General features: G+C 38.1%; 1 protein-coding gene across 4 annotated transcripts in view; it reads left to right on the forward strand.

Annotated features, from left to right (window-relative positions):
- Window positions 1–25,361, forward strand: part of sud1 (Prolyl 3-hydroxylase sud1) — a 377,821-nt gene that overhangs the window by 186,280 nt on the left and 166,180 nt on the right. For all 4 annotated transcript variants that reach the window (XM_067141856.2, XM_067141858.2, XM_067141855.2 and 1 more), the window contains exon 6: window positions 20,011–20,204. In XM_067141856.2, coding sequence (XP_066997957.2) covers window positions 20,011–20,204 — 194 coding nt within the window. The remainder of the gene's footprint in view (window positions 1–20,010; window positions 20,205–25,361) is intronic.

The following is a 25,361-nucleotide window of genomic DNA, read 5'->3' on the forward strand; positions in this document are numbered from 1 at the left end:
TTCACCTAATAATCTGTTATATATATTTTGTTGGATTCTTCCAGTTGAACAGAATTATTTGAAACATTTGCTAAGACTACTTGTTTTCTTTTATCCCAAATAGCCCTTGCAGCTCAGGCTTTTTTTAAAAGGTTTCAACGGAGGACGATGTTTTCGTGGGATTCTTGAATAAAGTGTGAATATTATAAAACGAAAAACAGTTGTATAGGTATAAACTCTACTAGACCTCCATCACAAAACATGAACACAAAATTAGCAAATGAAAGGCATAATGGGTGAGATAATATTCTTCTACTGTTTCCTCAAAATTCTGGTATAGACTGACCGGATGAGTCAGCGGGAGGGAGCTACATTTAGGAAAGGAAGAACTAGGTTGGAGCAAGGACAATGTTGGAAATGCTAAGGGAGGAGAGGGGAAGAGAGGGTAGGTGACCGTACGCTCTCTTACCGCTGTGTGTGTGTTTTTTTATTCAGCTACCGTTTTGCAGAGTCTGGAACGTACATACATCACAGGTATATCGCTGAATCAATTTTTTTTTTAAAATCAAACCTTCTTGCTGCTCAAAATAAGAGCTGCTTCAAATAGCAATAACTTTGAAGTTAATGTGACAATTTTCTCTCGCTAAAAATGCTATTCAAATCTGAAAAGGTTGAAAAAAATTTGAGTTATGAAATAAGAATTGTTGCTAATTGAAGGTACTAATACAGGGGTTGTTACACAGGAATTTTTATATCTTACAATTATTAGTTTTGGCATGGTGTATGTACCATTAAGCCTCAAAATAGCCAATTTAAAGCCATGTTCTTAACAAAAGAGCCAACGTTATTTTCTTCAAAAAGCATAAAAGGATAAAAATAATAATAAAAATAAAATTTCATTTTTTTATAATACAGCCTTAATATGGAAAGAAGTGTGGATCGACATTCAAACTTATTTCCATCCCATTTTTCCTGTTTTAAAGTAATTTACACAATTTTTATGGATTTCATTGTTTTTTATTCTTTTTACTTCTGTAAACTGTCTGGCTCCATGGCTAAGTGGTTAGCATGCTGGTCTTTGGTCTCAAGGATTCTGGGCTCGATTCCTGGCAGGGTTGGGAATGGTAAGCATAATTGGTTAATTCCCCTGGCACGGGGACTGGGTGTATGTGCCGTCTTCATCATTATTTGATCATTACGATGTACAGGTCGCCTACGGCTATCAAATCAATAGACCTGCACCAGGTCTCTCCAGAGGCTACACGGCATTTCATTTCATTATCTCTCTTATACTAAAATGCATGCAAATTGCATCCTCCTCTAATCCCAGCTCAACCGGGCGAGTTGGCCGTGCGTGTAGAGGCGCGCGGCTGTGAGCTTGCATCCGGGAGATAGTAGGTTCGAATCCCACTATCGTCAGCCCTGAAGATGGTTTTCCGTGGTTTCCCATTTTCACACCAGGCAAATGCTGGGGCTGTACCTTAACTAAGGCCACGGCCGCTTCCTTCCAACTCCTAGGCCTTTCCTATCCCATCGTCGCCATAAGACCTATCTGTGTCGGTGCGACGTAAAGCTCCTAGCAAAAAAAAAAAAAAAAAATCTCAGCTCAAACAATATTGACGGAATAATACAACTGATATCTCTTGCTTTGTCACTATCGTGTGATGTTAGGTTAAAATCATCTGATGTTACTTCTCAGCATAGTCTTTTTGATGATCAGTTCTGCTGGTCTGACTACAGAATGATCACTATTAGTTGTTTTCTTCAGATCACCCATTACATTCAAGATAAGGAGTTAATATGTTGACACAAAATGTCCCTAGTTTTTTTGGGTCAATGAATCGAATTGAAATGTCTCTATTCAATATCATTATTGGCTAAGGAGTTAGGTGTTTTTCCACTTTTTATGTGATAAAGTCCACTACTCCAGACATGTTTTGGTATCCACTCACGCAAAGCTTCCAATTGGCATAAAAAAATTTAATATTAGTCTGGTAGAGCCTTAGAAAGAAGCGTTTAAAGTATTAAGCCTTAACCTTTTATATACATTGAAGATTACGAACATTTCACCAACCATAAAACCGTAAACACTCGCTTTGATTTTTTAGAACAAGGAAACGAGTTTCCTTTTCCTCTTCGTAAATAGTTTCCTATAACGACCCACAAATTTCCTTTCCACTGGAAGGGTGTAACCTGGGCAGAGTTGTTGAGTAAGTTGCACAAATTGAGGATGTTCAGCACTATGGAAAGCAGCATTTGCTGCAAATATGAAACATGCTGCCTGCTCATCCAAACATTCCTTTTGAATTGGTGTTGATCTGAGCACATATGAATCCACTTAAGTTGCAGCTTTCTACTTCTTACCCTGAAAGTATTCTCATTTATTTTCATTTTTTCCCATTAGAAGATGATTCTGCAGTTCCGATAGTGGAAGTGGCGAAAGCATAAGTGGATGTACTAAGGCTAGATATGCCTCTCAAAATTGTGGTTGAAATGGTAACTGGAAAGAAAAAAAATCCAAGATTATGGTAATATATATCCCAGATCATGTTTGTGGGTTGCTGTGGAATGGGAATGGACATCTCGGACTTATTCTGAGTCATTTCCCTCCTTGTGCTCAGGCGGCTAGGACTATACAATTCATGGGTGGTCCATAACCCGTTAGAGGAGAGATCCTCACTTGGACTATGTGCAAGTAGGGTAGCATCCTGCTTCATGAATTTACCGAGCTCAGAACATTTTAAGCAAGCCTCGGACCTATGGGAGTAATGGAGTCCCACTCCCATTTGACAGGCGAGGGACTCCTTGGAAACAACTTGGCGAACGAAATGGAATTCGATGGGGAGCTATCAATATTAATGGGGCTTATGGTAGAAAGAAAGTAGAAGTGGCTGAGTCCGCAAAGAGGATGCATCTGGATGTACTAGGAGTAAGTGATATTCAGGTAAGGGGAGATAACGAGGAAGAGATAGGAGATTATAAAATGTACTTGACGGGTGTTAGAAAGGGAAGGACAGAGTCTGGGGTAGGGCTCTTTATCAGGAATACCATTGCACGCAACATAGTTTCTGTTAGGCACGTAAATGAGCGAATGATGTGGGTAGATTTGTCAGTTGGAGGAATTAGGACTAGAATTGTGTCCGTGTATTCACCATGTGAGGGTGCAGATGAGGATGAAGTTGACAAGTTTTGTGAAGCATTGAGGGACATCGTGGTCAGGGTCAACAGCAAGGATAGAAGAGTGCTAATGGGCAATTTCAATGTGAGAGTTGGGAATAGAACTGAAGGATACGAAAGGGTGATTGGTAAATGTGGGGAAGATATGGAAGCTAATGGGAATGGGAAGCGTTTGCTGGACTTCTGTTCTAGTATGGGTTTAGCTGTTACGAATACATTCTTCAAGCATAAGGCTATTCACCGCTACACATGGGAGGCTAGGGGTACCAGATCCATAATACACTATATCTTAACAGACTTCGATTTCAGGAAATCTGTTAGGAATGTACGAGTTTTCCGCAGATTTTTCGATCATACAGACCCCTATCTGATCTGTAGTGAACTGAGTATCTCTAGGCCTAGGGTAGAGAAAGTGAAATCTGTCTGCAAACGAATAAGGGTAGAAAATCTCCAGGACGAGGAAATTAGACGGAAGTACATGGATATGATTAGTGAGAAGTTTCAAACAGTAGACAGTAAGCAGGTTCAGGATATAGAATGTGAATGGGTGGCATACAGGGATGCTGTAGTAGAAACAGCAAGGGAATGCCTAGGAACAGCTGTGTGTAAAAATAGGAAAAGGCGAACATCTTGGTGGAATGATGAAGTGAGAGCAGCTTGTAAATGTAAAAAGGAAGGCTTATCAGAACTGGCTCCAAACAAGGGCCGAGGCAGAGAGGGATTTGTACGTAGATGAAAGAAACAGAGCGAAACAAATAGTTGTTGAATCCAAAAAGAAGTCGTGGGAAGATTTTGGTAACAACCTGGAAAGGCTAGGTCAAGCAGCAGGGAAACCTTTCTGGACAGTAATAAAGAATCTGAGGAAGGGAGGGAAAAAGAAAATGAACAGTGTTTTGAGTAATTCAGGTGAACTCATAATAGATCGCAGGGAATCACTGGAGAGGTGGAGGGAATATTTTGAACATCTCAACGTAAAAAGGAAATCATCCTGGTGATGTTGCGAACAGCCAAGCTCATGAGGAGGAGGAAAATGTTGTTGGTGAAATTATGCTTGAGGAAGTGGGAAGGATGGTAAATAAACTCCATTGTCATAAAGCAGCAGGAATAGATGCAATTATACCTGAAATGGTGAAGTATAGTGGGAAGGCAGGGATGAAATGGCTTCATAGAGTAGTAAAATTAGCTTGGAGTGTTGGTAAGGTACCTTCAGATTGGACAAAAGCAGTAAATGCACCTATCTATAAGCAAGGGAACAGGCAGGATTGCAACAACTATCGAGGTATCTCATTGATTAGTATACCAGGCAAAGTATTCACTGGCATCCTGAAAGGGAGGGTGCGATCAGTCGTTGAGAGGAAGTTGAATGAAACCCAGTTTGGTTTCAGACCACAGGATCAGATTTTCAGTATGCGCCAGGTAATTGAAAAATGCTACGAGAGGAATAGGCAGTTGTGTTTATGTTTCAAAGATCTAGAGAAAGCATATGACAGGGTACCGAGGGAAAAGATGTTCGCCGTACTGGGGGACTATGGAATTAAAGGTAGATTATTAAAATCAATCAAAGGTATTTATGTTGACAATTGGGCTTCAGTGAGAATTGATGGTAGAATGAGTTCTTGGTTCAGGGTACTTACAGGGGTTAGACAAGGCTGTAATCTTTCACCTTTGCAGTTCTTAGTTTACATGGATCATCTGCTGGAAGGTATAAAATGGCAGGGAGGGATTCAGTTAGGTGGAAATATAATAAGCAATCTGGCCTATTCTGACGACTTGGCCTAATGGCAGATTGTGCCAAAAGCCTGCAGTGTAATATCTTGGAACTTGAAAATAGGTGCAATGAGTATGGTATGAAAATTTGCCTCTCAAAGACTAAATTGTTGTCAGTAGGTAAGAAATTCAACAGAATTGAATGTCAGATTGGTGATACAAAGCTAGAACAGGTCGGTAATTTCAAGTATTTAGGTTGTGTATTCTCCCAGGATGGTAATATAGTAAGTGAGATTGAATCAAGGTGTCGTACAGCTAGTGCAGTAAGCTTGCAGTTGCGATCAACAGTATTCACCTTTTTTTGTTCTTTATTGTGTAATTGCCCTCCCCTCCCCAACAAATATTTGAAATGTTATAAAATTAGAAATATTCCTTTCTGAACAACTGTTATTCCTGTTTTCATTTACAAAGTAATTCTCTAAACCTAAAAGGAAAGAAACAAAAAACAATCACAAAGTATATAATTGGGATTTAGACATTGTGTGTCTTACTTGTTTGAAATATTCAAATACTGCATCATTGACCAAAATCAGGGTGATTCATCTTCACTTGCGGCATTAGCAGACTCTAGGGAATCATTACACACAGACATGACTTTCACATACCGTCAAACGGGGTGATTTCGGACGGTTTTGAGGTTATTTTCGTCTCAACTCACGAAGGGAATCTTAAACTGTATTGTTTATCATCCTAATATTGAAGAATATAGCCAATTAATGCAATACCCTACAAACAAAAATATACGCCAACGCATGTTTTCCTGAGAAAACAAAGAGGAGTGTCCGAATTCACCCCGTACTTCGGGGTGATTTCGGACGCACATGCTTTTTAAACCACTGTCCAAAGTTTCAAAGCGTATTAGGTGATTTCTTTGTTCTTTTTGCTTTAGTGTTGTGATATTTAAAGTGTTCTGAGGGTGACCAAAGTATGACTAGCTGGTTAAAATTATTGTAATGATAAATGTAAGGTGTTACTAATCAATCTTTATTTTCTGACAAGGTGAATGTAAAGTGTTCTGGTCTAAATTGAAATATTAATAGTTATAAACTGCACAGAGATCCTACTGAAAGACTTATTATTTTTTTCTTAAAAACGATACAAATCTCAGTGCAAAAAAAGGTCAATACAATGAACTTGTAGCTGCCTGCGCCTATAAATCTAAAATACATTTTCTTTGAAAATAAACATTCCTCTCTTCTCAACTTAGACAGAAAGTATTTTTGAAATTTGTTCTTTAGCTATTGTATCCTCGTCAGTGATGTTAGAGAACACAAACACTTTTCTGCTGTTATTATATGGGTGCAAGTATTTGACATCCACATCCCTTGAACAAATATTTCAGGCCAGACCATAATACTGCCTGTATGCTCTTTGTTCCTCAACTTGTATTTATAATCTGTAACAAGGAAAGCCTCTTCTTGCAACGCCTGAACGTCATTACATTCATTGTGTGCTTCATCGCATTCATTTTCACTGCTGCTGCCAGCACCATCACGTGTTTCTGCTCTGCTTTCATCTCGGCGGAAGTCATGGCCAAAAATCAACTTCCCAGGAAGAACATTTTATTTTGCGGCAGCGGGAAATACCGTAGCAGGTTGTGTTGGATCATGGCCAGAGGGTGACGAGCTTCCTTGAGCATTTCCTTCTTCCTCATTTAGCATTGGTTGTCTTCCCATTTTTTGGATGTACTTTCCGCACTTTCTTTTGTAGGGTGGTTCAAGGCATACCATACAAATCAAATGCTTTCCTGTAAGACAACATACCACTTTTAATTTCACGTACGGCTTTTTCTAATAATTTGGTTCGTAATTACACCTCGAAGCAACTTCTTTCTGCCTCTGATAATTTCTAGGCATTGTCCGAAATCACCCAGATTGCTTTCAATTTTCAGTAAAATGTGCATAAAACACTATTTTTCACTAAATTACACCAAAATTCCACAGCAATCGTTTTATGAACACTTCAGTAGGTTGATCTCACTATGAACCATAGTTATAATGCATTCCTTCAGGTCACAACAATCAAAAGTATCCACTTAATGATAATGCATGAACTTTCAACAATGCCAGTGCACACAGGAAATTTTCCAAAGTATGAAGTCGACTCGTAATAAAAAACGCAGAACACTGGAAACATAACCTCAAGGTCAAACTTAAACGAGCGCAGAACTGCAAAGCACCGGCAGCTCGTTGCTATGCAACAAAATACGGCAAATCTGCCATACTGTCCGAAACCACCACTGTGTTTGAAATCTCCCCGTTTGACGGTACCACTCAACATTTTCAGGTTTTAAGTATTTCATTAGTGAAAAAACATCAACCCTTTTGTCTGCTTTCACTTTCTTACATCAAGTAGCCTCAAATCATTAAAACTGAGAAAGCTAGCATTCCTCTTTAAGAAGATAAATGACACGTAGTTAGGAGTGTAGGACTGTGACCCTGATACAACACCATTATGGTAATAAAGTTGCACAATCTTCTGTGTCATGAATCTGTTGCTTTTAGCAGAGGGCATTCTTAGAAACATAGGTCGAAGTGCTGATACCCAGTCTTTTATTAAATGTGATGCCATTACTGCACTGAATGGTTCTGGATGCTTCTTACTGTCCTGATGTTCAGATGTTCTTCACAAGTTTCTATGCATTCAACCTGTTTTAGAAGAATGCCATATTTCCTGAAGTTCCTATCACATTCGCTAAAAGAATGCCCTCTAACAGGAAAAATATGTTCAGTCTCAACTTTCAGCTCTTTCGACAACCAAGCACTGAACATGACTATACCATTATTCTTATTTTGACCTCCGCATCAGTCTGACATTTCCTGTAGTTTTCTTGTTAAAAAGTCGTGTAAGAAAGAGCACACTGAATTGGGGTTCTTTTTTAGTCGCTCTCCAGAAAGCAATAGAAAGCACTACTACCATCATTGTGACAATGCATATTAAAGTTATAAAGTCACAACAAACGCTTATAGAATTGAGCTGCCACGTTAAGCCGAGGTAATGGCAGCTTTTGAGCATAGTCAAATTCAACCCCGAGAATATCGCTGTCCTCATTTTTTACACTATTCAGTAGCTCTCTTTAATCCATTGTATGCCTCAACTCACTTTTTATGGTAAAGGTAATGGTTTTTGCAATCATGATCAGGGTTTGGTTTGAGAGATATCTCACATTCTGCACAGTAATCACACATATGTCTTTGGTTGTCAGAATGAATATTCAGAATTTTCCCTGAAGTAATTGTGATATGCACTATACCCTACTCTCAAAGGATAACTCGCCTTATCATAATAATACTGCTTGAAAGCTGTATATAATTTCACAATGTTTAATTCAGGATTCTCAAAGTACTTCCTGTTTGTTTTTGCCCTGCTGTAGTGAGCTTCCCGATGAGGAAATCTGTCCCCAGTGTTCTTCCACAAGCTGCCAGACATTATCGGCAATTTTATTCGGATGGTTTTTGTTTTCCTCTACGATCTTCCAGAACAGCACCTATAAAATTGAACATTAGTGAGCCCTTATTCATACAGTAACTATGACAAGCACATCCATACATCCAAATTATTTTTACATGCCATATTACACTTACCTGTTCTTAAGGATTTTTGCATGGTCCTCAGTCACATTTCTGATTTTTGGAATACAGAAAGCAGAAATTGACTACAAATTGACTGATCGTCATGTTTCACTTTTATACAGTAACTCCATATTTTCTCTATTTTTAGATCGGTTATGCTGTTGAAAGGTCTCTTCTTTCTTCATATAACCCAGCAAAGCTGCATCCTGAACTAACTTGTCACCAGCCTCCCAAAATGATCTAAAGCTATTCTTCTCATCTTCATGCATTACAGTTTCAAAACACCTGAAAAAGATGTAAAATATAAGAACAATCCTCCTTCATAACACTACATTAATAAAATGAACCAACCAGTCTTGTAAAGAAGAACCTACCTTTTCCTACAACATTTATCCACTTTCCTAAGTTTCTTTTTTCCGATTTCCTTTCCACTTGTGAGAGAAATGTAACTTCTGCCACTGTTTCTTGTAGCACGCTTTACAAAATTTCTTTTCCGTGAATCAGGATCGTTCATCCTTTTTCTTCCCCTGCACCTGGGCTTAAAACTGTTGTCTAAACAGGCAGTACCATCGAATACTTCTGAATCACTTCCTACTGATGTATCAGAAGTGACGTCAATAGAAATATCGGCACCAGCCACAAGACCTTCTCTTCCACTCGCTGACATCTTCTCCAGCCAAAGAACTGGCGGCCACGGAATGTGCCGCTCGTGAAGCGTGCCTCGTGCAATAACAGTGTAGCGCATGGTACCGGTTTTAGTGAGCTGATCTCTAGCGGCACTCTAGCGATCTAAGACCTGGACTGGGTTGTAGTGAAGGGACCGGGAAATTCGAAAGCGGTATTCATGCAATAATACGCTGTTATTGCATCTTTCTCCTCAAATGTTCTTAACAGGTGTTGAAAGGGAAGGGCGGAGTGTGGGGTAGGACTGTTTGTCAGGAACACAATTGTACGCAACATTGTTGTTTGATATATATATTGGGCCCTTTATTACCGGGCATGCTCAGCCGGAGAACGAGAGTCTCACGGGTAGACCGTTCGTTGTCTGGCTTTGCTTATTTTGAGGGCAGGGAAAGAGACAAGGACTAGCGACAATAATACAAAAGTATCAAACAACAGGTTTCTGACATTTATTATCAACTAGCACTTAAGCAATAACAAATTAAATTTTTAACAAATCTTGACGGAAAATCAAATTTTTGGTTCTTCTCTGCCGGTTCATTCGAATACAGCATTTAATTCCTCCAAATAGCTTTGACGTCAATATTCTGCAAATATACAGATGGATATTAGCCTACTTCTAATGAAACACAAGAAAAAAATAAACTTTCTATGGGAGGATCTCCTCTCGCAATGTCGTTAATATTTACAAGTTGAAAATAATTCAATCTCAAAAGCTGTCTATCTTGTGCTAGTTTTAAGCGTCTGAAATATCAGATCCACTTGTGTTAACATTAATTTCCTCAAATGAAAACTTTACTCCTTTAGAGAACTGAATTAAACGTGATATCCATTAAATTGGAAAAATAAACAAAATTTTTACCGGAAACATTACTCAAAGAAGTCTCTATCTGACTTAATTTCACAAAATTGTGCTTGTATAATAATTATTACTATGAAACTTTCTTTAATATTCCATTGAACAAAACATGATGTCAATCTTTAACATCTGACGTCTTGAGGATTTTTAGCATTGTAAGCTTTACAATAATGGTGAATCTTGTCCACTGAAATAATTCTTTCTTATTCATTATTGTATGATATTCTGAACTTTTCTCAACTTAATTTCAAAATAAAATTTACTAAAAGGTTCAACTCTCAAAAAGTTAAATCAACTCAAACAACGATGCTGATAACCAGGACCCAACGTAACGAACACGTGGCCGGGTCACAACCACAATTTAAAAAAAAAAAAAATCACAATTCACTGAAATTATTACCACACACACAGCATTCACACCAAGGCACACGAGAATTATTTACATTATTTACAACGAATTCTAGACTTTGAATATTATATTTTGACTTTTATCCTAGGCATCTGAATTCTCTTGACGGTATCGGGTAAAGAAAAATCCATTCACGTCTCTCAGAAATGTGATGAAGTCTGGATGATCACTTGGTCAAAGATGATAAAATTTTACAACGTTGGGTACGATAATATAGGCGGTTGATATCTGGAAAAATTGTCGTCTACAGAAACGCACATGGTACAGGTCAAATATTAGCATTCGCTTTCATGGTTTATGAGTCACGACATTATTATTACTCAACTCCATGTCCATCAACTAACACGTGCTCATACTTGAAGAAATTACATCTGATCCCACACGTATTCTTCAATTAAATTCAATAAATGAATCCACAAATCAATAAAATACAGTAAATGATCCATCAAGATTCTGCCATATTCCAGGCTTATATTCATCCTAATTGAGCACACATTAACATCTTACACACAAGATCAAGCAATATTTAAACGGTTGATCCTTATTCATTCACTTAACCCAAGGTGAAAATTTATTATTATTATTATTATTATTATTATTATTATTATTATTATTATTATTATTATTATTATTATTATTATTATTATGTCCGACTCGTTAGCTGAATGGTCAGCGTATTGGCCTTCGGTTCAGAGGGTCCCGGGTTCGATTCCCGGCCGGGTTGGGGATTTTAACCTTCATTGGTTAATTCCAATGGCCCGGGGGCTGGGTGTTTGTGCTGTCCCCAACATCCCTGCAACTCACACACCACACATAACACTATCCTCCACTACAATAACACGCAGTTACCTACACATGGCAGATGCCGCCCACCCTCATCGGAGGGTCTGCCTTACAAGGGCTGCACTCGGCTAGAAATAGCCATACGAAATTATTATTATTATTATTATTATTATTATTATTATTATTATTATTATTATTATTAGATGTGTGCCTTCGGGGAGCACATATACGACTGTTCACACCATTTCACAGACATTAACACTCATCTAAAAATTTTACACTTCGAAAATAGAAGTAAACCTTTGAATATAAAAGAAGCAATAGAAATTTACATCGCAAAAAATGCTAATGCAAATAACCTGAATGAGCATACACATTTAAATAATTCCCCCCTATTCGCTCTACTCACATAATATCTGACAACACCTACTCATTAAATTGCTTTTATCATAATAATAATAATAATAATAATAATAATAATAATAATACCATTCCTTATTTTATTCACCTAAATTATTAATTTGCATTCATCCGTATTACATAAAAGTACATTTAACATGAAATAGGTCAATAACATCTCTCCCCTCTCCAATGTTGATGGAAGGTTCCACAGTGCTCCAGCTGCTCCGCCCTACTTCTCCCTCCCCTCTCCACTATACGGCATTTAATCATCCAGTAGGAGAGATCCACATCGCTCTACAAGGCCCCTCCCATTCTTGCCCTCCCTCTCCACGCGCAGCGTGCCTCACCAAAACTTTCCATGACCACAGTCCTGAAATAGTGTTTGGTGACAACGGACTTAACATCGGCAGTGTAGATAAGTAAGTAAGTTTTCATTATATTAATACTTGTATATATTTTATTTTTGTCATTAATGTTTCATGTTTTCACTAAACTCTGTATTATTGACAAGTTTACACTATGTAAACAGTACTGTACATATATAAGCTTGTTTTTAAGTGATTTGATAGAATCTGAGGATGTTCTTGTAGAACGAAACATGTCATTCTTTGTATGTTAGTGTGTATTTTACAGGTATGTTTATAGTGTTATAATTTACATTGTATTTGCTGTGTGTTTAACAGACTGAAAAGCCTTGTTATATTTAACTAAGTCAACACTGGAAAACATGGCTTCATTCCTATCAAACGTGCTAATGAAATAATAGCCTTGAACTCGCAGACACAATAAATACTTATTGTAGGCTAAATTTGAAGGGGACAATATATAGGTATGTAAATGAGCGAATGATGTGGGTGGATTTAGCTGTTGGAGGAATTACAATAGGAACTGTCCCAGTTATTCACCATGTGAGAGTGCAGATGAGGATGAAGTTGACAAGTTTTATGAAGCACTGAGTGACGTCATAGTCAGGGTCTACGTCAGGAATAGGTTCGTGCTGATTTGAAATATCGATGCAAGAGTTGGAAATAGAACTGAAGGATATGGGAAGTTGGTGTGTAAATGTGGGGAAGATATGGAGGCTAATGGAATGGGAGGCAAATACTGGACTTCTGTGCTGATATGGGATTAGCAACTACGAATACATTCTTCAAGCATACGTCTATTCACCACTTTGCATAGGGGGGTAGGAGCACGGGATCCATATTGGACTATATCTTAACTGACTTTGAATTCAGGAAATCTGTTGAGAATATGTTGAGTATTCCATAGATTATTTGATTATACAGACTGCTGTCTGATGTGTAGTGAACTTGTCTCTAGACTTACGATAGAGGAAGTGAAATCTGTCTGCAGATGAATAAAGGTAGAGAATTTTCAGGATGATTAAATTAGGCAGAAGTACATGGATATGATTAGTGAAAAGTTTGAAACAATAGACAGTAAGCAGGTTAAGGATATAGTGGGAGAATGGGTAGCATACAGGGATGCTGTAGTTGAAATAGCAAGGGAATGCTAGGGAACAACTATGTGTAAAGATGGGGAAAGCAAACATCTGGATGGAATGAAGTGAGGGCAGCTTGTAAATATAAAAAGGATGCGTATCAGAAATAGTTCCAAACAAGGACTAATGCAGACAGGGAATTGTACATTGGTAGAAAGAAACAGAGCAAAACAAATTATTGTTGAATCCAAGAAGTTGCCATAGGAAGATTTCAGTTGTAATGTGCAGAGGCTTGGTTAAGTGGCAGGAGACCCTTCAGGACAGTAACAAGAAAGAATGGGAGGGGAAAATGAAATTGATAATGTTTTGTATAAATCAGCCGACCTCATAGTAGATCTCAGGAAATCACCGGACACTTGGAAGGAATATTTTGAAAATCTTCTCAACGTGAAGAAATCTTTCTGTTGACATCGCGTGCAACCTAGCTCATGGAGAGCAGGACAGTGATGTTAATGCAAATATGTTTGAAGAAGTGGAAAGTTTGGTAAATAATTTCCATTGTCATAAAGCAGCAGGAATGGATGAAATTTGGCCTGAAATGGTGAAATATAATGGGGGAGGCAGGGATGAAATGACTTCACAGAGCAATAAGATTAGCATGGAATGTTAGTAATTTACCTTCTGATTGGACAAAAGCAGTAATTGCACCTACCTATAGCAAGGGAACAGGAAGCATTGCAACAACTATCTGTGTATTTTGGAAGGGAGGGTTGTTGTTGTTGTTGTTATAATAATAATAATAATAATAATTATTATTATTATTATTATTATTATTATTATTATTATTATTATTATTATTATTAGGAGAAGTTGGATGAAAACCAGTATGGTTTCAGACCACAGAGGGGGCTGTCAGGATCAGATTTGTTGTATGCCCCAGGTAACTGAAAAATGCTATGTTTTGTAGATTTAGAGACGGCATGGGCATTGTACCTAGGGAAAAGATGTTACACATACTGAGGGATTATGGGAGAGTCGAAAATTCTTCTGAGGACGAGAGCACAGTTTTCTGCGAAACACAAGGAATTTCACCTTATTTTCTCGACACGGCACAAGCCCAAAAGCCTATACAATATCATGTCTATAAGTACGGGCCGTGAAAGCATTAATGGCAACATATTATTGTTGTTTTTGTTGTTGTTGTTGTTGTTATTATTATTATACTGACTATCATTAAAACTATGATTATAGAATACAATAGTGTGCCTATTGTTATATGTGTGCTTTAAAATCAGATGGCCTACTGCAGCTTTCTTTGCAGATATAACATTGCTATAGTGATTTGTTTGTAATTGTTAACCTATTTGTGAAAGATTAAATTAAATTTCATAAAGAGTTAATTTGTATTAATTAAAATAAGTTATTTAAACTGAGTTACTTATTGCGATTTACTGCTAAAATCCACTGTCTTTTTAAATCAGTTTCGCTAGATCGTGAAAGCAAGCTCTGTATTACAGTATCTATTAATACAGCCAACAGCAAGTACATTGACATTTATTGATATTGTACATAACCCATCCGCACACAAACCAAAACTTAATGTTACAATTAGTTCTTTTTCACTGTTTTAAAGACCTAAGGAAAATTTTCTATTTAAAAAATCTATGACAAATTGGGGCTAATATTCATTTATAGGAAGGGGAGTTAGGGATTGGAATAACATACCAAGGAGGATGTTCAATAAATTTCCAGTTTCTTAAAATCATTTAAGAAAAGGCTAGGAAAACAACAGATAGGGATTCTGCCACCTGGGCGACTGCCCTAAATGCAGATCTTTGATTGATTGATTGATTGATTGATTGATTGATTGATTGATTGATTGATTGATAGTTCTGCCGGAACGTTATGGCATTTTTAAAAACTGAACATAGTACTATAAAAATATTGAATAAATGCATGTAAACATTGCATGTACTCCAGCTCCTTACGGTCAGTTGTTGATGAACATGCCTCTATGTAGTTCTCGTAGCATCCATGCGCAGCAGCACATAGCTATATGCATGGAGCTTATAATGCTGAATTTTTACATTAAAAATATGAACTGCATATTTATTATCCATCATATTTCAGCAACATTGGGTGAAAGTTTGGTACTTCTGTAGGCATTTCCTTGAGTGCAGTCCTGGGTTCCCTGAACAAGTCTCATCATAAAATGTCTTATTTTGCCTCCTTTCACTTTCCTGTTGAATTCACGGCATAGTCGTTTTTTTTTTTTTTCCTCACAAGTATCTATGATATGTAACTTCCCATTCAGACAAAATTATTCATCGCAGCTGCTCCGCCGTCCGTGCTTATGGGCATTTTGTTTCGTAACATCCTCCATAAGCCCCATGAAAGTCTAGTGACCAAGCAAGTGGCTGTGCGGTTTGGGTCACGTAGCTTGCATTCGGGAGATAGTGGGTTCGAACCCCAGTGCCGGCAGCCCTGAAGTTGGTTTTCTGTGGCTTCCCATTTTCACACCAAGCAAATGTTGGGGCTGTACCGTAATTAAGACCACGGCCGCTTAGTTACCTCTCCTAGCTCTTTTCTATCCCATTGTTGCCATAAGACCTATCTGTGTCGGTGCAACATAAAGCAATTTTTTTTTTTCTTCCTAAATAACCGTCATGCCATTCTGTTTCATCCCAGGTTGTAAAGTGGGATAAAATAACATATCCATCATTAAGCATTTTTTTTCAGCCTGCCAAAACAACAGGATTTCATTACTTTAAGTGTCACTTCTTCAGAGCGAAGGAAATCTGGAGAAACTTCCAAACTCGGAAATCTGCTAAGCGTACTCACAAATTCAGTTGTCTGTGTATTCTCTTGCACGTGTTTTGAATTTAAAGTGAACAAGCCGTTTTAAAAGTGTTTTCCAGTTTAACAGTGACCAATATTGGTGTAAAATGAAGAACAAAGCTAGCTAGTAGACCTACCTGAAGTTCATTGACAGTTTGTAGGGGATTTTTGCAAGGTGGTGGGTGGCAAATGGATGGGAAGAAAAAGGGGGGGGGGGGTGTTGTGACAGACTGCTTATGAGCAAGGTGTGTACTTCTACTGACAGGGCCAGCTATTAGGCAGATAAATACTACACCAGCATGTAGAGAGAAGGAAGTGAACCACTGTTCATCTTGCTATCTAACTGTGTCAAGAACGAGTTTGTTCTCCGGACAAGTGAAAAGGAAATTATATTGAAATTTAGTTACAGTGTGAACACTTAATGAAATTCAAAGTAGAGGTTTAACACATTTTAGCAGACCATTGACATTTTTTAATTTTCCTTTCATATTTACTCATGCAAGAAATAACTTTTTTTTAGATCGTTACCTGTATGTTCCAACCTTTGGGTGAACATGATATGGAACTGTAACAAATTTGCAAACTTATTTAATAACCTGTTACGAGGTGTGTGGATCATTTTTACCCATGGCAGAAATAATTATTAACAATTCCAAGTTGAATGGATAGTTTGTCTTCTACCCCTTGGTATTTTCCTAATGGATTCTCCCAAACAGTCGCTATTGCTTGGTATTTTACTAGCATCCATGTTATTCAAACTGTTGATATGTTTGTATGTTGATGGGTTGGGTCGTTTATATCCAGCACGCATGCTACCGTAGGTTCATTAGAATGAGTTTTAATTTTCTCGTTGATTTACATTTGCAGTTCGCAGGATAGTTTAGCTGTGCAGTGGCATTCTCATATAGCTCTGGTGTAATACATTTGGATCGTTCACACCAGTCCCATGTGTTGATGTTTGTGAGAGCTATTCAACTCCCGCGAAATGTAGCAGTCATCCATCCATATGGATTTTAGGCGTATGTTGCGTAACTATGAATATCTCTGATTACGAGTTAAGGTATGAAATTCCCCCTGTGGGTGGGGGACGCAGACGAAGAATACACCCACGGTATCCCCTGCCTGTCGTAAGAGGCGACTAAAAGGGGCCCCAGGGACTCTCGACTAGACAGCATGGGTTGGCGACCATGGGGCCCTTACCTGAGTCCTGGCATTGCTTCCACTTAAAAGGGGCCCCAGGGCCTCTCAACTAGGCAGCGTGGGTTGGCGACCACGGGGCCCTTACCTGAGTCCTGGCATTGCTTCCACTTACTTGTGCCAAGCTCCTCACTTTCGTCTATCCTGTCCGACCTCCCTTGGTCAGCTCTTGTTCTTTTCCAACCCCGATGATATTAGAGCATTTGAGGCCTAGGGAGTCTTTCATTTTCACGCCCTTCGTGGCCCTTACCTTTCTTCGTCCGTTACTTCATTTTTTGGAGTGACGGATCCCTACTTTTTCCTTTTTTCTCTTTATCCACCCCCTGTGGGTGGGCGACGCAGACGAATACACCCACGGTATCCCCTGCCTGTCGTAGGAGGAGACTAAAAGGGGCGACCAAGCGATGATTGCATCAGAACCATGATACTACTTGTGATTAGTACCATCATGCGGGGAACACCATGGGTTGCCTTTACTTGCGAGTAGTACCACTCTCCTAGGTACTCAATAGTTTCGTGATTCATAGCAGTAGAGCGGAGTTCACTGTGGATTTCAGAACCTGTTATTAGTACCACTAAATGCGGAACACCACAGTCTTACGTTGCCCGTGATTAGTACCATTAAGTGAGAAACACCACGGGTCTGGGTATTGCCTGTGCTTAGTAACACAATATGAGCGACACCGTGGGTCTTCGTTGCCTATGATTAGTACCCCCTATATGCGGTACACCACGGAAATACCGGCGCCCGTGATTAGTACACATAGGTGAGGAACACTATGGGTTTGCGTTGCCTATGGGATTTGCCATTATGTGAGAAACACCAGAGGTCTGCATTACCTGTACGACATACAATACTTGTGAGTAGTACCATAATGTTTGGAACACCATGAATTTACGCTACCTTTGATTAGTACCGCAACCTTAGAAATACCATGGTTCTCCTTTACTAGCGATAAGTGCCATTATGAGGGACTGTTGACATGGATATTGAACTCCTTTAGACAACAAGCATCATCGATTCAGGATTGTGCTTTGAAAACATCCCTTGGTCTGTAATATTGTTTCTGGTCAGGTGAGGCGTTGTGGGTCGGATCCACTGATTGTTTTAAATTGATATTCATTCCTTCATTCTTCATCATCACGTTTTGAATTCTGGTCAGTGGATGAATTTTGTACTTTTAATTTGTCATTGCATTTCGTCTCATTTTGTATCATTAGGGGCCAATGACCTAGATGTTAGGCCCCTCTAAACAACAAGCATCATCATCATCATCATCATCAAGGTATGAAATTATTAAAAGGATTGAAATAACACCCGCCTTAGAGTCGCTAAGCTCAGTGTATCCACGTGATGGAGCAGAAGGTGTTAAAAAAAAAAAGTGTAGTTTAGATTTTAATCTGGTGGTATAGTGTAGTTCAGTTGTGGTAGAGAGAGTCAGACCTCAAAAACCAGTAGTAAAGAAATTAAAGCTTCGTTTGGACTTACATACTATGCTGGTATACTGCGATCAGCTCATACAATACCAAGCGCATGCCCTGACAGATTAAGTCCAAAGTTATAGGTCTGTTACTGATGGAAAATTAAAACCACTCTTAACAAGAAACTCCTTATGAATTCCAAGTATTATGATTTCAGATATGTATTTGACTCTGTATTTATTTATTTATTTATCTGTCTGTCTGTCTGTCTGTCTGTCTGTCTGTCTGTCTGTCTGTCTGTCTGTCTGTCTGTCTGTCTGTCTGTCTATCCGTAACACTTCCCTCTCGGCGGACACCTTCCTAGGTTGAGGCCACTGTATAGTAGATCACAGTGTTGTGACACCAGATTCAGCTGATTAAACTGTGCTACGCCTGACTTTTGGTTACGTATTTTGAAGTAGGATATCTAGTTCTATTCTTTTCAAATTGTTCTGAATAGTGTATTCCTTTTTGGAAGGCTTTCAGTGAAAATCTTGTGTAATAGGAAATGTTCATCATGCCTTCTTGATCATAAAGCTTCTAATTCTATAGTACTATGTTGTGTTTGATTAAATACGAGAACTACTGGCAGTGGGATGTTGTACGATTACTCGCTGCAGCCTTCACTGACACCATGCACTCATGGCACACTTAAACTAGAAGAATGACTACACCAGTTTTCATTATCTCTGCAGATACACAGTAGCCACTTCTCTTCTGAATTGTTGTTGGAACATTTTCTGATTATTTGTTTTGATTTACAAAACCCAACTGTTCTGAATATAGGTAAATCGAACATCCATGAAATATAACTTTGCCTCCATCCCTCCCTCTTCATTTCCCGAATCTTCATCTGTATAGATACTAGGTTCTGGATGTTTCATGAAAATATTGATATCATTAATGTCCCGGCTTCAGTGAGTGAAAATCCTCTCCTAATGAAACAGAATCCTTTATTTATATCACAGAGTATAGTATAAGTATCTAGCGTATCCTATTGCATCTCAAAATAAAAGTAGCCTTAGCTCAACTAATTGAAGTTTTTTTTTTGTGAGCATTATTGAAGTGCCTTGAATATAAAGACAAAACTAAATAAACTATTAGTTTTGTACAGATAACAAAGTACATGCACAAAACCTTCATCCATTTCTGTGTAATTATTGACAGCACTTTAAATTTAGTTGTGTAGTCATAACAGTGGAAAAGAAAAATTGAAATTGGCCAGTTATTAATTTGCACAACATCTGCACAGCGAGAAGGGCTTTTCCCGCATCTCTCACCCATAATATGAATCTTCTAGACCTACTAGAAAATGGTATATCTGACATGTCTGTATGGCACCGAAGGTGCGAATGCATTAAGACTACTCTTAACATAGATCTTGTATGAAGTATTTGAATTTTGACATGTTTGTGATGTTTATCTCTCTCATTATTTTCAGCCTGAGAAAGAATTCTCATCCATAATTCAGCATCGTTATCTGCGAGAGGAAGTACAAGTTGATATCAAGAAACATTTTGAGGAGGAAAGTGAAGTTATGTTATTTGATTTCCTTGGTGCCAACTTCATGAATGCAGTCACTAATGATCTACACAGTGCTGTTGAATGGAAGAAAGTAGGGCCTGCCAATCACAGGTAAGCAGATTTTTTCTTTTATTATTATTTAAATATATATATTATTTCAGTGCTTAATACCCCTATCCTTGCCTCAGTCCTTTTTTAAATGAGTTTTATATGTGGTAGCTCAGTAACATTGTTACTACCTTCATATTTAGGCAGGGCAGGGATTTAATTTTTTGTACTAAGTGCAAGATTTGTGAAGTGGAAAAATCAGAGTCTGCAAATTGGAATGCCTGTAAAACTATACTTCACTATTCTAAAGTCGTGCTGAATAAGAAGGTTACTTCCTCTTACTTTCAAATTTATTGTACTGTACCAGGAAATGATATTGGGGTTTGAGCATGGGAACGATCTCAGGTAGTGTCCGGTGTTTTCTTGGAGCAGGGCGAATAATAGATGGTAATTCTTTTTTCTATAAAATTTATTAATAATAGCCACAGATATATCACCCTGCACTTGCAACTCAATTTGGTAGTTAATATTTGCCAAAATGTAAAAGAAAAGGTTTATGTTATGATTTTCTTGACGTCTGTTTGCTTGAGAATTTCAAAAATAATTATTGTTCTTCTATAGATCATGAATAGCCTACAGTCTTTCTAAATGTTAAACCACACACATATTACTTAGCACCTTGGAAATTGTCAGTTCATCATTTATGGTGCTGACCTACAGTCTTTCTAAATTTTGAAACACAAAATAAACACACACTTGTCATGGAAAGTTTGATAAATTAAATATTTGAACTCTTGCAATATGTCTTTCAGTTTGTTTAAATTGAAAAAATGAAACGAATAAAGCACTTCAATTAATTAATGACTTAGAAAGGAATTTACAGCAAAATATGACCTTTTAACTAAAGATGAAATTATGAATTAATATCCACACGTAGCACTTGTAAGAACACTGTACTGAACAAAGTGCTTGGTAAAAAGTCAGTCAGTTGTGATTACTCACTCATATTACAAGAAGATCTGCTTACTAATGTTGGAGTTGTGCTGTACGGTGTCTGGAACATTCCACGGAGTGCGGACGAAGACTCGAACTCAGCACCGGCAATGTCCAGTGAAGATAACACGTCAATCTCCCTCGTCGACGTCCCTCGATGGGTACCATAACTGAAGAAACCATGTAAATCCCTCGTTGGAAGCGACGTTTAATGTAGCAGGATCTCGTAGCACTTTTGCAAAGATTTCCGTTGTTCTTGAAAGTAATGTTGGAACACGGAGAGTTCAATTGGCACTATTGAATTCACAAATATTGTGGATATCAATATTACACACCGTCGTATTGCACAGTTCTATTTTTATATTGATTTAACGGCGTTGAATTAACATTCACAGTCCATGCTGTAGAAAACAGTTTTTCTATACACAGTTCATAAGCACTTAAAAACGAGATCTATCACAGTTTCTATCACAGTCTCTGAACAGATATTATTAACAGATTAAGGCGGTTTTATGGTTGTATGATATAGATGTTGATTCCCATAGGGAATCAGAAATATTTGTTCCGAATGAGTAAATTTATAATACCAATATAAATGGTCCGTTATTGGACATTATAAATTTTCCAGCTAACTCATTCCTGGTTGCCAGCGTTTCGCCCCCGTGTGCTAGGCTGGGCTCATCAGTTGGTACCTAGCACACCTACCAAGACGCTGGCTAGTGCATACCGTGGAGGCCACTGCGTAGGCTAACAAATATTTCTGATTCCCTATGGGAATCAACATCTATATCATCTGATGGCCAAGCAGGCATCAATTTTTTGTAGTGGGACAAAGTGTCTCGTAGTGCATTGGTACTGCCGGTGGCTACAGTTAGCCTACGCAGTGGCCTCCACGGTATGCACTAGCCAGCGTCTTGGTAGGTGTGCTAGGTACCAACTGATGAGCCCAGCCTAGCACACGGGGGCGAAACGCTGGCAACCAGGAATGAGTTAGCTGGAAAATTTATAATGTCCAATGACGGACCATTTATATTGGTATTTATGGTTGTATTCACACCACACTAGTCCGTACTACTTAATATTATTGAAAAATGTCCTTAATGTTCACTGGATTTCTCACCGTAGTGATCGAAAGATCGAGACAGTGCACAGTGAAAATAGTTCATTTTTACCCTGTTATGGGACGAATGTTGAGTAAATACAGTCTCACACAGTTCACTGTAAGGGAAATATGTCTTAGAAGTGGTTTTAAATTACGATTTCAGTTTACCACACGCAATGATTTATGATATTAGCACAGTTTTAGAATTATGTGGATTTACTACTTGTTCACGGTGTTGTATTTTAGTCAGTGAAATATTAGATACTTCAATTGTTACTTCCTATTATAGCTTCACCTTTATAATAAATTTGCAAGTATTATATCACGCTAATTCACCTTGAAAAACTTCTAGAATCTTACAGTCGTCGCGCGGCGGAAACTTCACGTACGGTACTACGTCCTTTTACTATTACAACAGCATTTGAGTACGGCCACTATTATGTCCTCACAAATCGCGACAGAGCATACTTTCTACACACACTGTGCACACATGACTCTGTACACAGGACTGCACTGACTATGGCCTTGGCCCAGTGGCCTGTATATACACGTCTGGTGAGCAGCGCTTGGAATCAGGTGATGAGGGGCAAGTATTTCTCCCAAAATTTAAATTGTCATATCTCGGAAACCACTGGACGGATTTACTTCAAATTTGCAGGGTTTTACTTCCAGAACATTAGCTATAATTCGGCGTTGGTCTCGTGTTAATCGGTCCAGACGTTAAAAAGTTCATAAAAATATAATCGAGAAACTTCGGTAGGGGAAGTAAGCTTCAGGCGGCGGTGACGTCACTTGACCTTGCTTGACTCGCTTTCTCCCTCGTGTCGTGCAGTAGGTACGAGAACATTCTCTCACACAGCTGTTCATGCAGCGGAACTGAATTGTATGCTAGAAAATAAAGTTTATAATTTATATGTGCCAGGGCCTATGCCTTCCTGGTACAGTACTGTTACCAAAACTACAGAATCATGTACACAAACCCCTTCCCTGGAATTTAACAAGATGTATTGATACCTGAAGCCTCTGTGGCTCAGGCGGCCTCTCGCCTCTGGGTTCCGTGGTTCAAATCCCGGTCACTCTATGTGAGATTTGTGCTTGGCAAAGCAGAGGTCTGGACAGGTTTTTCTCCGGGTACTCCGGTTTTCCCTGTCATGTTTCATTCCAGCACCACTCTCCAATATCCATTTCATTTCATCTACCATTCATTAATCATTGCCCCCGAGGAGTGTGACAGGCTTCGGCAGCTGGCACAATTCCTATCCTTGCCGCTAGGTGGAGGCTTCATTCATTCATTCATTCATTCATTCATTCCATTCCTGACCCGGTCAAATGACTGGAAACAAGCTGTGAATTTTATTGATTTGCTCCTATTGTTACATGTTCTGCTCTGCTGACTTCTATTATTCATTAGTTGCCTTTATCCACATTATTTGTCAAATTTCTGAAGGTACCATTACTTGAACAAAAACCATGTTATAGTATGTTATGTGTGTCTACCCTTAGTCCTGTTTCCTGATATGAGGTCGAGGGTGAGGCGAAATGAAATTATATGTTATGTTTTTGTTTTTTTGTTTCCATGGCTGGATGTCCTTCCTGTCGCCAATCTCAGTTGAGGAGTAGCCATCAATGTTAACGTATCCATTAAATTTATACGGTTGAAGAGTTGGGTGTTATCTTCTGATGGTTGCATTTATTAAAAATGACTGAAGTGAAGCTCCTCTACATAACCATCATTTATATTTATTATGTACATATATATAGGGTGTTTCAGGATGAATTGTAAATATGTTAAGAGGCAATAGTATGAACGGTTTTGAGCAAAACGTGTCATATAAGCATGTGTCCAATTTGCAACGTGTGTAAATTTACAGTTATTTGTATGGTACACACAAGACCAACCTTACCGAGCAAATAACTGCACATTTTTGGTCACATAGCTATCAGCTAGCATTTAAGAGAGAGTGAGTGCCCTTTTTATACTTGAAATAGTCTATACTACTGCCTTCCAAAATATTTACTGCTCCTCCTGAAAAACCCTGTATATATAGTATATGTATTTGCTATCTAGAGGATTCTTACCTTATATCTGCTTAACTACGACAATAATATTACCCTAATATGATATTCCTGACCAAACATTATAAAATTATCAAATGGTCATTTTGATTAAAGGTTATCAGTGGGGCTAGGATTCTTATGGTCCGATTACATTAAATGAAACATGGCTCCATAATTTGATTTATAATTCAGAAGTGTTTGATGATGTGTATCATGTATATTGTCAGAGCAGTAATATATAACTCACTAGTAAGAGCAAAGGTGGAGGGGTGTTGATTGGTGTAAAGAATAATATCACTGAAAGAATAAACCTAGTGGAAGGAAATGCTGATTCAGTATGCATTTCATTTCTTAGTAACAATGTAAGGTACCTTATTTTCCACCAGATTCAGACCTGACAGACTATAGTTTCTTCCTTGAAAGCGTAATTCAGATGAATGGTATATTTACATTGAACATTATTATAATGGGTGATTTTAATCTACTGTACCTGAAATAACAGGCAGCAACTATGATATGGATCAAGATAGCAATAAAGTTAAAAGAAGTCTTTAAGTATTTACACTTGTTTAATTTAAAATCAATTAATTATGTACTATCAAAAATGAAAGAACCCTTGACCTTGTGTTTTCAAATATAGATACAGTTGATCTGAGCGAAGAATCAGAGATACCTGTTCCCTGTCTATCAAATATGCAGAAAATAAAACAAGTGAAAGTCACAGATGTAAAAATAGATTTAATTTTAAACAAGCCGATTATGACACCTTTATGTTCTGCTTAAGGGAGAAGACTGGAATGATATTCTGAATTGTGATGATGTAAATCTAGCCGTGGATGTATTTTGTGATAAGTTGTATTCAATTTTTAGTAAATGCATTCCAAAAACTAAGTACCGTACTATAAACGGAGGTATCCAGTCTGTTTCACTAAGGATTTGATACATAAACTAAAGTTTAAAGAAAAAATTAGGAAAAATGAAAGGAAAAAATAATTCTAATTTGTGTATGTGTAAAGAATTAAGAGCAAATAGTGAGATGGAAATTATTATTGCATTCTAACGGTACA

The sequence above is a fragment of the Anabrus simplex genome, chromosome 2 (assembly GCF_040414725.1).
Source record: "Anabrus simplex isolate iqAnaSimp1 chromosome 2, ASM4041472v1, whole genome shotgun sequence".
NCBI lineage: Eukaryota > Metazoa > Arthropoda > Insecta > Orthoptera > Tettigoniidae > Anabrus > Anabrus simplex.